Source organism: Corvus cornix, chromosome 5 (genome assembly GCF_000738735.6).
Source record: "Corvus cornix cornix isolate S_Up_H32 chromosome 5, ASM73873v5, whole genome shotgun sequence".
Taxonomy (NCBI): domain Eukaryota; kingdom Metazoa; phylum Chordata; class Aves; order Passeriformes; family Corvidae; genus Corvus; species Corvus cornix.
The window spans coordinates 31,511,408-31,527,147 of record NC_046335.1 but is presented as its reverse complement, the minus strand read 5'-3'; the positions used below and the strand labels follow the sequence as shown (position 1 = coordinate 31,527,147).

General features: G+C 43.3%; 1 protein-coding gene and 1 long non-coding RNA gene across 2 annotated transcripts in view; one reads left to right on the top strand and one right to left on the bottom strand.

The window, feature by feature from the left end:
• Window positions 1-4,035: 4,035 nt before the first annotated feature.
• On the bottom strand, window positions 4,036-14,648 carry GREM1 (gremlin 1, DAN family BMP antagonist). Its single transcript, XM_039551976.1, has 2 exons — window positions 14,346-14,648; window positions 4,036-7,733 (listed from the first exon to the last, which is right to left on the bottom strand). The coding sequence occupies exon 2, from the start codon at window positions 7,730-7,732 to the stop codon at window positions 7,178-7,180; it is 555 nt and encodes a 184-aa protein (XP_039407910.1). The 5' UTR covers window position 7,733; window positions 14,346-14,648; the 3' UTR covers window positions 4,036-7,177.
• The window catches only part of LOC109144080, a 19,996-nt gene continuing 18,215 nt past the window's right edge, over window positions 13,960-15,740 (top strand). The window contains exon 1 of the long non-coding RNA XR_005601917.1: window positions 13,960-14,220. This is a non-coding gene — a long non-coding RNA (uncharacterized LOC109144080). The remainder of the gene's footprint in view (window positions 14,221-15,740) is intronic.

Sequence of the window (15,740 nt, the reverse complement as noted above, 5' to 3'; positions counted from 1 at the left end):
CTCTTGGATGTTACGGTTCCTCAGGAGCTTTCACTGGTGTCCATTCAGCAGCAGCTGTTCTTTTAGAAAGAATATTCTGTACAAAAAAAACACTAAAAGCAACTCAAATGGTGAAATTAGAGATCTACATAGATTACACTCCCAATGCAAAGGAATGGATTAGCTTAACTTTCAACTCCTGCTGTTTAATGTTGATTTAATATATTGTCTTGACTTTTAATAAGGTTATTGAAAGATAAAAGCATATAAGGAGCTGTGCCACAGATGCGACAGTCAGAACTTCATACACAAAATAAAAAGAGACATTATAATAAAATGAAAATTGAATGTTGCTTGTATAAAATCTGGCTTTGTTTTGATGCATAAAAAAGCAAACACTGTTCCATACTGAGGTTTTCAAGAATGTCTTAAGTACACAATGCTTCTGATGCCACCCCAGTTGCCTATATATAGATCTGTCTTGTGTAAAGAATTTAAAAAGCATTAGAATGAAGAAATCAAAGAGACAATAAATTTTAAACCAATCTTATTGTCTGCAGCCTAAAGTGTTATTAAGATCAAAGTGGAGCAAACATCTGGCATTTGCCTTTCTGCAAAAATTAGATCAAATTACCTACCATTGGATTTAGATCCATTCAGTAAGTTCTTTCCATTGTACTCATAGTTTTCTTTCTCCTTTTTATTTGCTAAATCTAACTTCACACCCAAATTCTAGCCTCTTCATTCATATGAAGTTGAAACAAATTAACAACAAAAATGGAAATCATGTTCCTCATGAACCTCTGTTTCCGAAGGAACGTTCAAGGTCCTTCAGATACTAAAGAGAGAAGTTCAGCAAGACTTCATCCATTAAGTGCAATTGTCTAGGAATAAACTTAACTGAGTGCACAAAACCCTGTCCCCATCCTTAAAAATGAAATTCTTTGAGACTACTCTTGTAAGTAGTGTCATTGCTGACTTTATTCCATATTAATCACTCCTAAAGTGTGTTGTTAAGAAGCTTGGCACAGTGGCCGATAGTTTTATATGTAATCTTATCCAGTATACATTTTCAGACTTCTAAATATATCTAATGCACACCTTGGCTTTTACACCTTTGTTTAGAGAGATAAATACATTTATGTTACATCTATATAGCATGATTTTTTAATTCTCTGTATAGAACAATGCACTAATACAAAGCTAAGATTGACAGTATGTCTGTTCTCTTAAATACAGAAAGCAGTGTGTCCTTACGCCTCAAAAACTGAATTACAAAAGTTGAACTAAAAGGAAAACAATATTGTCTGAAAATTCATCATTATATGAATCAAAAATCTCAACAGTGCTCAGTAGTGATGCCATACAATAAAATTATGATTAATGAATTTGAGTATTCTGTCCCATATGAGCTGTAAATTACACATTAATTCTTTCCAATTGCTTTATTGACAGAAACCTTATTGGTATTACTAGGCAGAAAGGTAAGATACAGCTCTCAAATATCCTGGAAAGAGAAAGAGATTTTTTTAACCTTTGTTATTTTGTGCTCATGTAATATGAACTCAAATACTACTTTTTTGCACAAGGCATTCTTTAAAAAAGAAATGCAAATGTACCAAGTTCAAATTTTCTTTGCAGAACTTTTATTGTGAGTCAGTGTAATTTTTCCATTGACCCATCCCCAAGCTATGTGATTTACATCTGTACCACAGCAAGGAGGAGTTATTGCTTATCACAACCTAGAAGTTTGGGGGGTTCTAATGCAATCCCAAATAGGTTTTTTTTACATCAGTATAGACTTTGATTCTCATAGCTTGCTCCTTGATTATTCAAAAAAAAAAGTGGATTATGAATTTTATTTTCAAAACTTCTGGAAAATAATAGGAAAGGGAGCAAGTGACACTTAAAGTTTCTGTTCTCCTGCACCCAGACCCGTGAAACCTAGAGAAAGAATTCAGGCAGCCAGAAGCCACACATTGTCAAAGGGCACCTTAAAGTCGTCAGCTACATTCCCAGGCAGGCAGTGCAGACAGGCTTCAGATGTTTTTATGTAGGTGCATTGCAAGGTAGCATCAAAAATCTGCAATGGGATTCCTTGGGATACTTGTGCATTGCTGGGAATTTCTGGTTTCAGTCTCAGCTGATAAAAAAAAAAGATAAATCTGATGGTTATTAAAAATATGTACCAGTGATATCTCCATTGTTTTGGCTAAATACAAATACACATTAAATTTTCACTCCCTTAAAATTTAGATGATGCAGCTCTCCCCTTTGATTAGTGCATTGCAACCATTCAGGTAAGCAGGACAACTCAGAAAAAATTTTGGGCATTCTTCTGCAAAAATTGACTGTTGTATCTCAGTAATTAAGGAAGTGGTTTCTGAGGCAGGTTTGAGTTATTTGGAGTGAATAAGATCTAATCATTTTTCATTTGGTTGTTCTTCTTCAGGAAACCTATGGTAACTAAAACCTGTAGGTTTACATCTACAGTGGAAAAAGAACATCAGCCCCAAGGGTGCAGTTCTAATTCTCCTTTTTGGTTTTTTTTGTTTGGGTTGGGTTTTTCATTTTGTTTTGGTGGTGAGTTTTTTATTTGGTTTAGGTTTGGGGGTTTTTTTGTTTGGATTGGGGTTTTTTCCACTCAGCAGAAGGTAAATTACAAGGTGAAGTTACCACATAATTTTTGCAAAGGCAAGGTCCCTGTTCCCAGCCAGGCACTGCTGGTGCCAGGCAGCTGGAGCAGAGCCACGGTGCTGTCTGTCCAGCTGACCCAAGTGCACCTACTGTGCACATCTGCTGCTCACATGGAAGCACACGCTCGGCAAATGCAGCGTTCTGTTGGTGCCTCAGTCTGACAATGCGGGCGTGAATTAATGGCACAGCACATGGATGACAGAGCACACACAGAAACCCCCAGCAGAGATCCAGCCTGTCTCACTGGGGACAGAGAAAAGGATGGTCTTGTTTCTATCTGCATCCCTGACAGCAGATAAAGGTGTGTGAATTCTCTCTCTCTTACCTTCTTTTGAACAGTGTAACTTAACTATAAAGCACATGGGAGGTATCTTCAATTCAAAGCTGGTACGCAGGAAAAATATAAATTATAATGAAATGATATGTTAATATATAAATAATGAGACCTCGGTACCAGGGAGTACTAGAAAGCTAAGCCCAGGAGGTTTTTATCTGGTTTAAATATTCAAATAAAGATATATATATATACACAACTTTTCAAGGAAACTTACTCTGCTCTACTGTGCCCGTATCTCAGACCAGGAAAAGTCAATCACCTTGCAAAAACAATGATTCTTAGCTAATTTTATTATCTTTTCAGTAACTTTTAGAAGCATGACAAAGCTAGACGTGAAGGAAGACTAAACTAAAAGGGGTGGAAAGTTTGAAGAAATCTGTTCTCTCTGGTTGCAGTCCTTCCTCAACCCTGGCCTTGCACATGTGCTGCCAGCAGGGACAAATCTTCCTGTTCTCTTTTATAATTGTTTTTCATCTCCTCTGTCCCTATTTGCAGCTTGTAATGTGGTGTATTGTAAAGGTGTTCCTTACTCTTTTTTTCTAAAACTAGCTAGACATGAAACTGAGATAGGCAGGCAGGCAGGCCAACTCCAACTTTAACTCTACAACAATTCAAGGCTGATTTATATTTTGAACTGTCACTATATGGTTTACGAGGGGAAAAGTGTGAGCAAAGATTGAGATTTTCCTTCTATAAATTGTGGAAGGGTGAGGAGGAAGTGACAGATCTCATTTAAAAACCTTATTGAAGTAGCCGTGTTGAATGATGGTGCCATTGCTTGTCTCTCTGTCTTATTGTCATAATGTAAAGCCTTTTATAATTAGAAGAAACCACAGAAGTCAGGATAAAGTACAACAGATCCAGAAAGAGCTGGAAACTTAAGGAAGAAAAAAAAGAAAACCAAACAAAAAAAAAAAAAAAAAAAAAAAAAACCAACCACACACAAAAAAAAACCCACCAAAAAACCCCCAAAAAAACCCAAAAAAAACCCCAAAAAAACCAAAAAGCCAAACAACAATAGGCACAGGCTGGAGAAGATATTTTATTTATTTGTTACTAGTAGTTAAAATGACGTACAAAATGCTGGGAAGAAAAAACTCCAATTCTATTCAGTTACAAAATAATTAAAACTTCATTTTAAACCAAGTTTTGCTTTGTGAGACCGAGCATGAAAATACTGCAGCCTTAGGTTATATAGTCCATTGTTTTTAGAATAAAGCAGACATTTAAATACATATTGTGGTTGATATTAAATATCTCATATAATTGTAAGTTAGCAGAACTTTCTTACTCTCAGGCAATAACTAGCAATTCATAGAGGTTCTTTGTGTAAAATTTACATGGGTGAGGAGGGGATCTGCCTCAAGGGGAGTTCCATCATGATCTATGCACAGGCAGTTTTAGAACATAAAGATCTGGAATACTTTTATCAGTTTTACTTGAGAATTCTAGCCAAAACTTAAAGGAGTCAGTAATGTTTGAAGCTTTGCTTAACAGCTAAGGGTTTAGGGACATAGCAGTCACTGTCAAAGAAAATGGGAATTCTGCTGTCAACTTTACATGAAGAAAAAATCATTCATAAGGTGTTCCCATTTATTGAACACAAACCCAAGCTAGTATAAAATTTAGTCCAGCAATGACTGAGGTTGACCCTTTCCTATGGAAAAAATTTTAAAAGTAATTTAAAGGAAAACATTCCCTGCCTATTATCAGTGAAAGAGAATTTGTATTAATAAAAACATTAAATATCCATATCTTTCTGTTTAACTATTCACATTCCACACAGTGGAAACCTACTTTCTGTAATTCCAGATTTTAAAACTGGATTTTAAAATCCATGAAGAAATGTGTCAAACTGCTGAGTGAGAGTACACCGAATGAAATGCATTTTTAATAGTACCAATAAATGAGTTGCAATCAATTTTACAAACACAAACCTCACAGCAGTGGATTTTACAGAAAAACTAGATTAGTTGTAGAGATGCAGGATATCACCAATAAATGTGTGATACACTATATAACAGGTGGGACAACTGATAAAATGAGGCCACATAGGATGCATCTGTTACATGCCACTCATCATATATCTTTCCCTTTGGGCACGTTACTAAGGGCAGAATTATCTTCCTCAACATTCTATGGCAAGAAATGATGTCAAAATAATCACCTTATGGCTGAGAGAAGCATCTAGTGTGAGAGAGAACAGTTACACTGATAGTGGATGCTAGAGAATATTGTTGCTGAGTGGGGAAACTGAGTCCTGCACTCTCAAAGACTCATCATACAGTAAGTGTGGACTTGACTCCCATTTCACTCGTATCTGTGATGTCGAGGTTGGCTTCAGGCCTGGTCCTGACTCTTGCACAGGAACATGCCTTTGCTTGACAGGACCGGCTCTCAAGGCCCCACAGGCACAGCACGGGCACGGACAGAGCGCAGGCACAGGCACAGGCAGGGAGTTGTGCAGCACCTTGAAAGCTCTTCAGCACCCAGCTGGAAAGTGCCCTTGCAAGGGCAGAACCCAAGATACCCTCAGGCTTCCCATCGAGTGTTCGGGAAAGCAAGGGCAACATGCATGGATGGGCTGCCTCTCTGGTCACGTCTCATTAAACTAACTTCTTTTGTTGGACCTTCTCTGCTCTTGCCAAACTTTACAGCCCTGATCAAGTTTAAACTCCTAATCCTGAAGGAAAGAAACAATAAGATAACCTCACAGGTGAGAGTCATTGAGCTGTCGGAAGTAGTGTGTCCCCTTTTATGTTTTTTTCCCCCCCAAATGAGAGGGGCAGCCAGCCCAAAGTTTTCAGGAAATCCTCTTTACTTACTCCAAATCCAGTTTAAATACAAGTCTGTGGTAAAAGATACAAAAAGAGGATCATTGCTGGCAGAGTTCTGCATCTCTGTTTCAACAAACGGCGTGCCTGTGGCAAAGCTAAAATAACAATAACAATGCAATGTTTACTAGTCATGAATGTCATGTCTTTTGTCTCTTGTGTGGTTATTGCATTTGCAGTCACATGATGCTTGTTTTAATTTTTGCTCTGCTCTTTATGTACTAAATTACTGCCATTCTGTACTTGATCTTGGTTAGCAACATTTTTGTGCTGTGGTTATGTATCTGTGTGAAAAAGAGGAGTCTGGATACACACAATGAAGTAGGCATACTCATTGCATGTATGTATAGATACCACTGCCTAAAAGATACTGCATATACATATATATGTAGATACGAAGAATAAATGATACCAGAAATAGAAGACATCAAATGGATCTAGTGGCCTAAGAATGGGTTTTGTTTGGTTTAGAGAGCCATTAGAATTCAGAAGTATATTTATAGCCTTGTATATAGTTTCTTTTTAATTTATGTAATATATGACTAGGTATATAAATTAAAGCAAAACGTAAATAGAAGACAATATCTCTTCCTCTGTGTCTTCCTATTTATGTATCTTTCCTTTTTCTACTCCCTTTTGTACTCTCCCTGTCTACTTGCTTTGACCTTTTGCTTTTTAAGTTGCTGTAGATCTGTTTCCCATCCACCTATATTGACTTTTCAGCACTCCCACATCCCCCCATTGTTCTCCAGACACGGCTTTTGGATTACAGCTATTTTTTTGAAGAAGCATGTTAGAAACTCTTGACACAGCTTCTATTTTCAGTGATGGCTTTGCTACACTTTAAATTGCTCTTTCTCTATTTCTTATATAAGAATAGATTCATGCTTTGACATATATTGTCCTCTCACTTTGATGTTTCACATAATACAGTAAAAGCAAATAGCACAAAGGTGAACATTCGCAAAAGCCACAGCCCCACTTTCCCAGCAAGCGGCAAAAATGTGAATATACACTAGGAAACCTAATTCATGCTGTGGGTAATTAAGGGTTTTTTAATGTCTCATACCCCTGTTACTTTTTTTTTTTCAGTGAACATTCATGTATTTGCTCATCCATATCTATTTTCTCCCTTATGCACACACACAAGTGTGTGCCCTTTCCTAACATGAATTTTTTCCTTCTTTTTAGGGGGTTTTGCTTATTTTAGGTAATTCACTAGGTCCCTTTCAGTTTTGCCCAGCCTTGAAGGTAGGCTAGTTCATACCACTCACTCTCGTGCTGGCAGTGATTGTGTACAGTCAGAGTGCAATTGCTACTTTTTCTCAGTTTAGTCCAAGTCAATAGATATACACCGGCATTCCTTAACTCGGGTGATTCTTTTCTTCTTTCTTGGGGGCTGAAGCTCGGGGCAATTGAGTGTAACAGTCATGGTGGTGAATTTCTTGGGCTTGCAGAAGGAACAAGACTGGAAGGAGCCTTCTTCTTTACGGACATGTCTGGGGATGTAGAAAGAATTGCACTGGCCATAGCAGAACCTGTTGATAATGGTACGACTGTTGCAGCCTTCTTCGTGGATAGTTTGTTTGAGGGGTTGGGTTTTACACCAATCCCGCTTTAGGTACTTGCGCTCAGTGATGTGCAGTGCCTCCTGACTAGACTCCAGCACCTCTTCAGCAGGCATCGAGGTGCCTTTTCCTCGCTCTCGATGCCTGGAGCCTGACTGCTGCTGTGTCTGCATTTGCTCTGAATCATTGGGCTGATCCTTGACAGGAGGAGGGATAGCACCTTGAGATCCACGATTCCTCTTTCTCCCTTCAGTTGTCGGTAGCATAAATCCCATCAGAAGAAACAAGGCACCGATGGCATACAGTGTGCGGACCATCCTGTATGAAGGAAGTTGAGGAAATAAAGCACAATTGTGGATTTCAGATATCAACAGAAGACAGGTATGCAGTAAATTTTCAATTCTATAAAAGAAATGTGTGCACACACACACTTATGAAAAATAAGCATTCAGGCCTGTACCAACTGAAAAGCTGTTCCCAAATTAGCAAGTGATAAAGCTTTCAAATAGAGTTATTGAAAGTCAGAGGCTAAAATAAGCCAAGACAGAATTTTGTTTGTGTATCCTCCATCTTTTTCCAGCTCTTTTCTCCATGTGCATTACCTTAGTTCTCAATCCCTTCTTATAGCTTACTGACATATAGGAAGATTGCTCCTGGCTTGCAATGGTGGAAGAACAAATTTTACATTACACATGGATCCATTTGTATGACACAGCTATCTACAATACCAGAGGGCTAAAGTCTTTGTCTCAGCAGACGCTGTCTAGATTTTTGTTCCTTAATCGCACTGACAAACTTTATACAGCTTCTTGTATAATGTACATCCAGTATATAATGTATATGCTGTTTACACCTGTTGCCTGTTTTACAGCTTCCCAAGCTCTGTCACACTGCACCTCTAAAGGGGTCCAATACATCTGAGTGTAATGATGCTTAAGATGAGAGATGTGCAACAAGTCAGGCAACTAACATAAAAAAATATTTAGGTACAGGTTAAAAGAGATGCATCTATCATTTCAAACTATGTTTTCTTGCACGTTATTCTGAATCCTTGATAGAGGTAATGCAGATGAAATCACAGTGCTAAGAATTTTTCAGATCCCTAAATTTTATTCATTTTACACAGAATGATGTTGTAGGAGGACAGCAGAATTTTGTATATGACATTAAATATCATAGACCTTGTGCAGACAAAAAAAGACCACTTCAGGAAGTGCATTTAAGTGGAGTCCTTAAAAACTGTATGGCTGCTCCAAACCTAATTATTGCATAGGAAAAGCCTTTCTTTCCTCCCTTATTCTACCATTTCTGCTGCCTCCCAAATCTCTGAGTTCTTGAGGCTATTCAGTCAGCTCAAACCACCAACCAGCACGGAAGAAACTCATCAGCATCACACTTCCCTGTTCCAGAAGTACCGTGGTCTCTGAGTATTTTCCGAAAGGAGCTATGTAGTAGCACGACAGACAGATGAGGGAATAAGTCTCTGAGGGACCCTCCCCATGGGAGCTTGGAAGACGGCACCAGAAATGAACAACTCCTTGCAAAAAAAACCCTGTAAAACACTAAAATTATGAAGAAGCACAGGCATTAAAAAGGGAAAGGACTGTGAAAAACAATGCTGAGGAACTCAGTGTTTTCTACCTGCTTGGAGTGCTGCAGTTGTATCCCTTATTTGACTTGCTTTATCAGTATGGAAAAAATTAGTGTTTGAATTGAAGAGTCCTGCTTGTGTTACTACCCGAGAAACATGTGAAACCAAGGGCACTGTCCTGGACGGCTTTATCCGCTCTGCCTGAGACCACACAACTAGGCAGGAAAGCAGCCAAATGCCAGTGCTGTGAGGGCCACCTAGAGACTCAGAAGAGGCTCAGGGTAAGTACCATTTGCTATAAAACATAACTGCAAATTTCTCAGTTATTAGGTCTTTTCAGCCACATGGAGAAAATAAGTGTTAGGCTGTTCAAACAGCCTTTCTCATCAAATGGATTGGGAGAGGAATTCCTGAAGTAGAAAAGTGTCATAGGGGGTTCCACTATATTCAAGGAGTTGCTTGTGGACCTAATACTTTTAGTGTTTGTCAACCAAGTGTTAGAGCACCTAGAATTCCTGATATATCATTCAGCATTCATTTCAGTAATTTATGTTTGTGTACCAGCATGTCCTATGTTTGGCAGAAGCTTCATGCTTCAAGGAAGGGGTGTAAGAATGACACTATTGCTGACTCCAACAGAAAATTTGGAAGGGCTGCTGATAGTATCTAAATGAAATATGGTATGGAACACACAATTTTAATAACCATAAGGCTTTGACATAGAAAAAAATGAGTTGGGAATTCCAATTAAAGAATAATGCAGCATAATTTCACGTGTCAGCCTGGTCTTCACATTTGCTGGTTTTTCCTCATCTCTATTACAACCTGAATGTTATCTAAACATGTTTCATTTTAATTTAAATTTTGTCTTAAAAGTAAGTTTTAAAAGAATTATAAACTATTGCTTATTTCCTCAAGAGATCAGAATGATTTCTTTCAAAACTATTCCTATTTCTCTGGCGACTGTCTAGTCACCAGTATTTTAATATGCACTTTATTTACTCAACATGGTGCCAGAGTCTTAAAAGAAAAAAAAAAAGTAATTGCATGAAGTTGAAAATAAATGGCTAGGTGGTAAGCAGTGCCAGAAAACTTCAGGTGTTTATTTTATTTAGTGTCCCACAACTTGGATGAGGTTCCACCAACATGAATATTCCTAGACTACTTTTATTTTTAAAACTGATTACATCCACATTGTTTTCTTTTTTTTTTCCCCCATAGATGTGCAATTGATGACATAACAAGGTCTAGTCCTATGAAAATGAGGTGTACTTTGGCATGGGAATTTGGGGGAAATTTCATGGTAATACTCACTATTGTAAGGTCTGTGTCCCAGACTCATGCAACTTTATTAAGCACATGCTTATCCGTAACGAAATGCAAGCATGTGCTTCAATGTAATCCTAAACTGGGAGAAAGGCAATTTTTCACTGGGTCGGTTTCCAGCCTTAAAGGTGGAAGCTGCATTACATGCTCATAAAAGAAATTGTAACTCAAATGAAAATTAGCCACTCAGCAGAAACATTTGTTATGGTCACCTCCAAAACACACATCTAAAAGTAAAAGTAATCCAATCATTTAGGGATAAATACAGGTTAAATACAGAAGGGGCTGTGTGGACTTCAAGATCCCCACAGAGCAGCTAAGCAGGATCCTTTTTTAATAATAACTGTTTAAACATTTATTTAAAAATTAAGATTTTAATTTTTTACATGCAAAATACAAAGGAAAATGAGGTGGTATGCCTCAGGAAGGAAAGCAATGAAATGCACTGTGCGCACCTTGTACCACCTCTGGTGCCAGGGCAATGCATCTGCTTAAAAAAGAAGATGACACCTTTGCTTACATTAGGAGGTGAATTGGTTCATCTATCTATGAGTTAGCAGTTGTCAATGTTTCCTTAACAGGGTTTTTTATTACTGAAAGAAGTAGAACACAGAAGAGAACAGTAGAATTAACTAAAATCAGTGTTACCACATCCAAAGTTTTACTGAAGAGAAATCTCTCCTGAAATAAATGCTTTTTCTCCTCATTACAGTCATAATTCTGCAGAAGTAATAGCTCTGGAGCTGTGAGGATCAAGCTCTACAAACTTGTATTCCACATTTCTGAAAAATTTTCATTTTTTGATTAACTGGCTCTTACATTGGTGTAACCAGAAATCCCTTTGAAAATTCATTTGAGAATCCTTTGAACAAACAGATTACCATAACCAAAATGATCAATTCCCTCTTATTTCATTCAGATCCAGAGAGATACAATAGAATTAATATTTACTTTTTAAAATACCACGATATTCCAAAACGCTATTCTTTCCATATTTCACTGCTGAGTTCCACTTTTCATCATCTGTAAGCTCTTAGTCCTAAAGCCAAAAGAAGTTTTATTGCTGACTTCAAACAGGAGCAGAATTGGGCCCTAACATTCATATCACTTTACATGTGGTTTATCTAGACCCTGAGATCTCATCATCTAAGAAATTAAGGACATTAAGAAATTTGTGGATTAGTACTAGCAACTATTGAGAGAGAAATATAAATGCTTTCAGGTTTACTATTTCATACAATTAAGCTGTATTTTTTTCGTTTATACATTTTCTGCTATGAATTAAGGATCTCCACATGTCAGTTCATAGACAGAATTTCCCTGTGAGTTCACAGGCAGAGTCAGAATGTTACTACTGACATTTTTAGCACAAGCAACCACTTGTTTAAAAGATCTGGATGGAAACCTGGTTGAAATATACAGCAAAATTGTCACAGGCCTGTAACTTCATCTGTAAACCACTTTTACTAGGAAAATATTATGATGAGCCATGGACTCCTGTCCTTCACAGAAAACAAGAAAAATAATCTAAACTAGAACTAAAAAAAAAAACCCAACTATTATCTGGTGGACTTCAAATACAAGCCAAAAAAAGACACAAAACACAATCCCTTTGACTGCTGCGAGAACAGAAGTGGTTTATGTCCCCAAAGATCAGAATAATTTTATGCCTCACATATTACATCTGAATTACAAAAACACTCTTATGTAATGTTTTCATAGTTCATAGATCTGTATTTTTAAATATTAAAGAAAAGCATGGTAATGACAGTTCCCAGAGAACTGTATTTTTTTTTCTGAAATCAAGACAGCAAAACTAACATCTGTGTTTCATGGAATTTGGATACATTTACATTTCAGAAAATTTCTTCTTGAGAGTCATAGGGATGGGGGTTTTGAGACATACAATGAGTGTACGCAGCAATTTTAAAACAAACAAACCCTTGAAACCTTGATAATTTCCCGTTTAAGAAAGTATTTTTCTGCAGGACATCCTATGGGATTCCAAGGAAGCTGAACATCATGGTGGGCATGGCTGGTACCAAACCCGAGTTTGCCTTGCTTGAAGACACCCACACAGCCTGACAGCTCCCAGCTTCCCAGCGCGAAACTCCCCTCAGACACATTTGTTCACGGAGCCCTAAAACAACCGGAACAGCTTTGCTCCTCTCTCTGCACTGTCGTGCGTGCTGAAAAGGAGAGAGTCCTCAGCAGAAGCTACGCACTTCTGGGTAGCATTGCCGAGAGAACAACATAAATGTTTTAGCATAGCTTGGCCCTGAATGCTAAAGAAGAGCAGAGACCTACGGGCATTGGTGCCTTTTGTCACTTACACACAGACCCAGCGCACGCTCGTTGGTTATTCCCGGGCTTGCGGGGCGCAGAGAGGAGCGGGGCAGGAGCAAAGCGCTTCTACAGCTCACGGGCCACCGGGATGGGCTTAGAGATAGCCGAGGTTGGGGGGCCACTGGCACTGCACCCAGAAGTCGCCGCTCACAAAACGCGTGACTAAACCCCGCGTCCTGTCAGCAGCAGGGAGAGCCAAAGGCACGCTGGTGCCTCAGAGCCCCCATCTATGCAAAAGGAGGCTTCCCCAGCGCTGCATCTCAGCCGTGATGACCGAAACGGGCTTCGCTTGCCATTCTTTCAGCGAGAGGAGCCACGAGTGGGACACCAGGAGCGAGGCTGCAGCTGCTGGCCGGGGAGGGACGTTATGGGTCAGCACAGCGGGTCGGAGACTGTACACCTTCCCAGCCCCGCACGGCGGCAGGAGGGCCCCGCCGCGCCGCCCAAGCCGACGAGGTAAAACGGGGCTGTGGCTGAGTGCAGCCTGGCTGTGCCGCGGGGATCGCCGGCGGCCGTAGGGGCGGAGAGGCCGCAGGCTTGGTCTGGCTTGGCATGGGCCGGGAGCGACTGGGCCCGGCTTCCCGGGGGCGCGGACGCTCCTCGCAGCGGCTGGCGGCACCGACCGGCTCTTCCCACGGGGCACGGCCGCCGTCCAGGTTAACCCCACGAACTCTCTGAAGTGACTGCCAAGCCCCCGGGGGATCGTATTGAAACGGACGGGGCAAGCAAGCAGGCGCCTCCAGGAGGGAAAAGCCCTACGCCAAGTCGCGCCGCTGGCCCCGGGCCGAGAGGAGCGCGGCCCGCCCGCGGAGCCGCACGGGCCGGCGCGCTGCAGGGAGGTCACCGCGGCCGGGCCGAGGAGCCTGTCAGCGCGGGTAAGGGAGCGGTGGCCGATGGAAGCACGGAGCCGTCGGCTCGACAGAACTACCGCGGCTCCGAGTCAGGTGGGCGGGCCGGGCGGAGAGGCGGTGGAGGTCGCCGAGCGCAGCGGTGGAGCCGCTTTCCGTCCGGTCCGGTCCCGCCCGAGGCGGCGCGGTGAGGGACGCGCGGCGCTGCCCAAGGGACCCTGCCCCGCTGGCACACACCGAGTCTCCCGGGCGGCATGCACCCCGCCCCGGGAGCTCCTGGGGTACCAGGAGCACGATCCTCCGAGAGGCGGGCCAGGACAGAGCCGGGGGCTGAGCGGGCCTCGTAGAGGGCAGCTCGGCGGGACGGGACAGGACGGGATGAGATGGGATGGGGCTGGCACCTGGGGATCTGCCCCCGCCCCGCTCCGTGCAGAGGCCGGGCCGGGATTTTTCCGTGTCTCGGGTGGGCGCCGAATCCAATTTGTCGGGAGTGATGCTGTAGGCGGAGATGAGAGGCAGAGCTAACGGGGCTTTTGCAGTCCCCGTGCTTGTCAGGGGAAAGAGATGTAACGGCGCCCTAATCCCCAGCACTGCGGCGGCAAGGTCGGCGCGCGTCACTCCCGCTGACGGGAGGGACGCCCCGGAGTTTTGCTAGACACCGGTGAACGGCTCCTTCCCTTGCCCCTCCCTGAAGGTAGGATAGAGAGCTTAAAATTTTGCCTCCCACAGAGACTGGCCGAACTCCGCAGCTGGCGGACCCGTCTGTGCCCCCGCTGTGAGTGCGCGCAGCGCGGTGCGTCCCGGCGCGTCCCGGCTCACCTGCGCGGCGGCGGCTCCTCGGCGGGGCTCGGCTCGGTGGCGGTGGCTCCTCGGCGGGCCCTGGGGCTCTTCGGGGCTCTGCCCGGCGGGTCACTCGGTGCAGAGGGTGGCGTAGGAGTCCGGAGTTGCCCGGGAGTCCATAGAGAGAGAGTCTCGGATCCTGCCTATAAATTGCAGCAGCGCCGGGCTGTCTCCCATTTAAATGTCTGCCAGCTGAGATCTGCTCTCCAAGCCCCTCCAGATCATTGGACAAGCGCCTCCAAAGCGCGTGTTATCCGCCCCTTTTAACACTTCCATAAACTTCCACCAGGGAAAGCTTTCAGTCATCCAGATAAACACTCGACTACTTTCCTGTCTTCAGAGAATCGGTGCTAAAGGTCACCACCCCAAGGAATTGTTCCTGGAATGCACAGAAAATTCACATTTTCCATCCCCATTAAAGTATGACAGTTAAGAAGAATTAAATCCTACCCCCTCCCACCGCCTCCACCGCCCTTCCTTGCAGGCTGGGCGCTTCCCTGCCCGTGAGCCGGCCGGGTGAGTGGGACCGCTGCGAGGAGCCTTGGCCGGGAGGAAGGCAGCCACCTTTGCGGCCCTCCCTCTTACAAATTGACTTTCTGCAGTATGCTGAGAGTTTCGCAGCTTTGGAAAAAAACCTCTGTGGTAATATCTGTGTGCCGAGGGCGTTAAAAACGTGGCTTCCGATCCGCAGCCCCGCGCTCACAGGCTCACGGCTCTGTATCAGTGAGGGTTTGTTTGGGGAGTTGTCTTTTTTTTTTTTTTTTGTCTGTCCCGCAAGAGACGAGACACCTCGGGTGTCCCGTCACTAGGTTTCTCGGTGGGCGGCGGGCTCCTCCAGCCTCCCGCGAGGGGCAGGGACGGCGAAGGAGCGGCGCGTCCCGCCGAGGCTGAGCGCAGAGCGGGCCGGAGCCGCCCGACCGTCGGGCGGCCGCAGGGCAGCGCAACGCCGAGCAGGAGCGGGCCGAGCCAGCCCCCGCGGAGACCCAGGGGTCGCTCGCAAATAGGCAGAAAGCGGCGGGGCTGAGTGTTTTGCGGACCGAGCCCTTCCCAGCAGTGGCCAGGAACATCTCCCTGCGCTGCAGCTGCCCGAAGCGTACCCTGAATCTGCAGACAGCGTCGGGCTGGGGGCATCGAGGGGGAGAGTCCTGGGTGGGTAGAAGGACCCCACAGCTCCGCAAAGAAGCCTGCACTTCTTCCAGTGCTACCGGCCGCCCCGTCCTCCAAGCGCGCCAGTGCCGCCGCTCGTCCCTTGCGGACTTCATACCAGGGAGGCACGAAGTGCTACCCGGAGTCATTACGGGCAGGAGCAGCCTCTGAACCACGGGCTGACTTTTGGGCTTGCTAATTAAACGGAGGCGTTTGTCAGTTGCCACT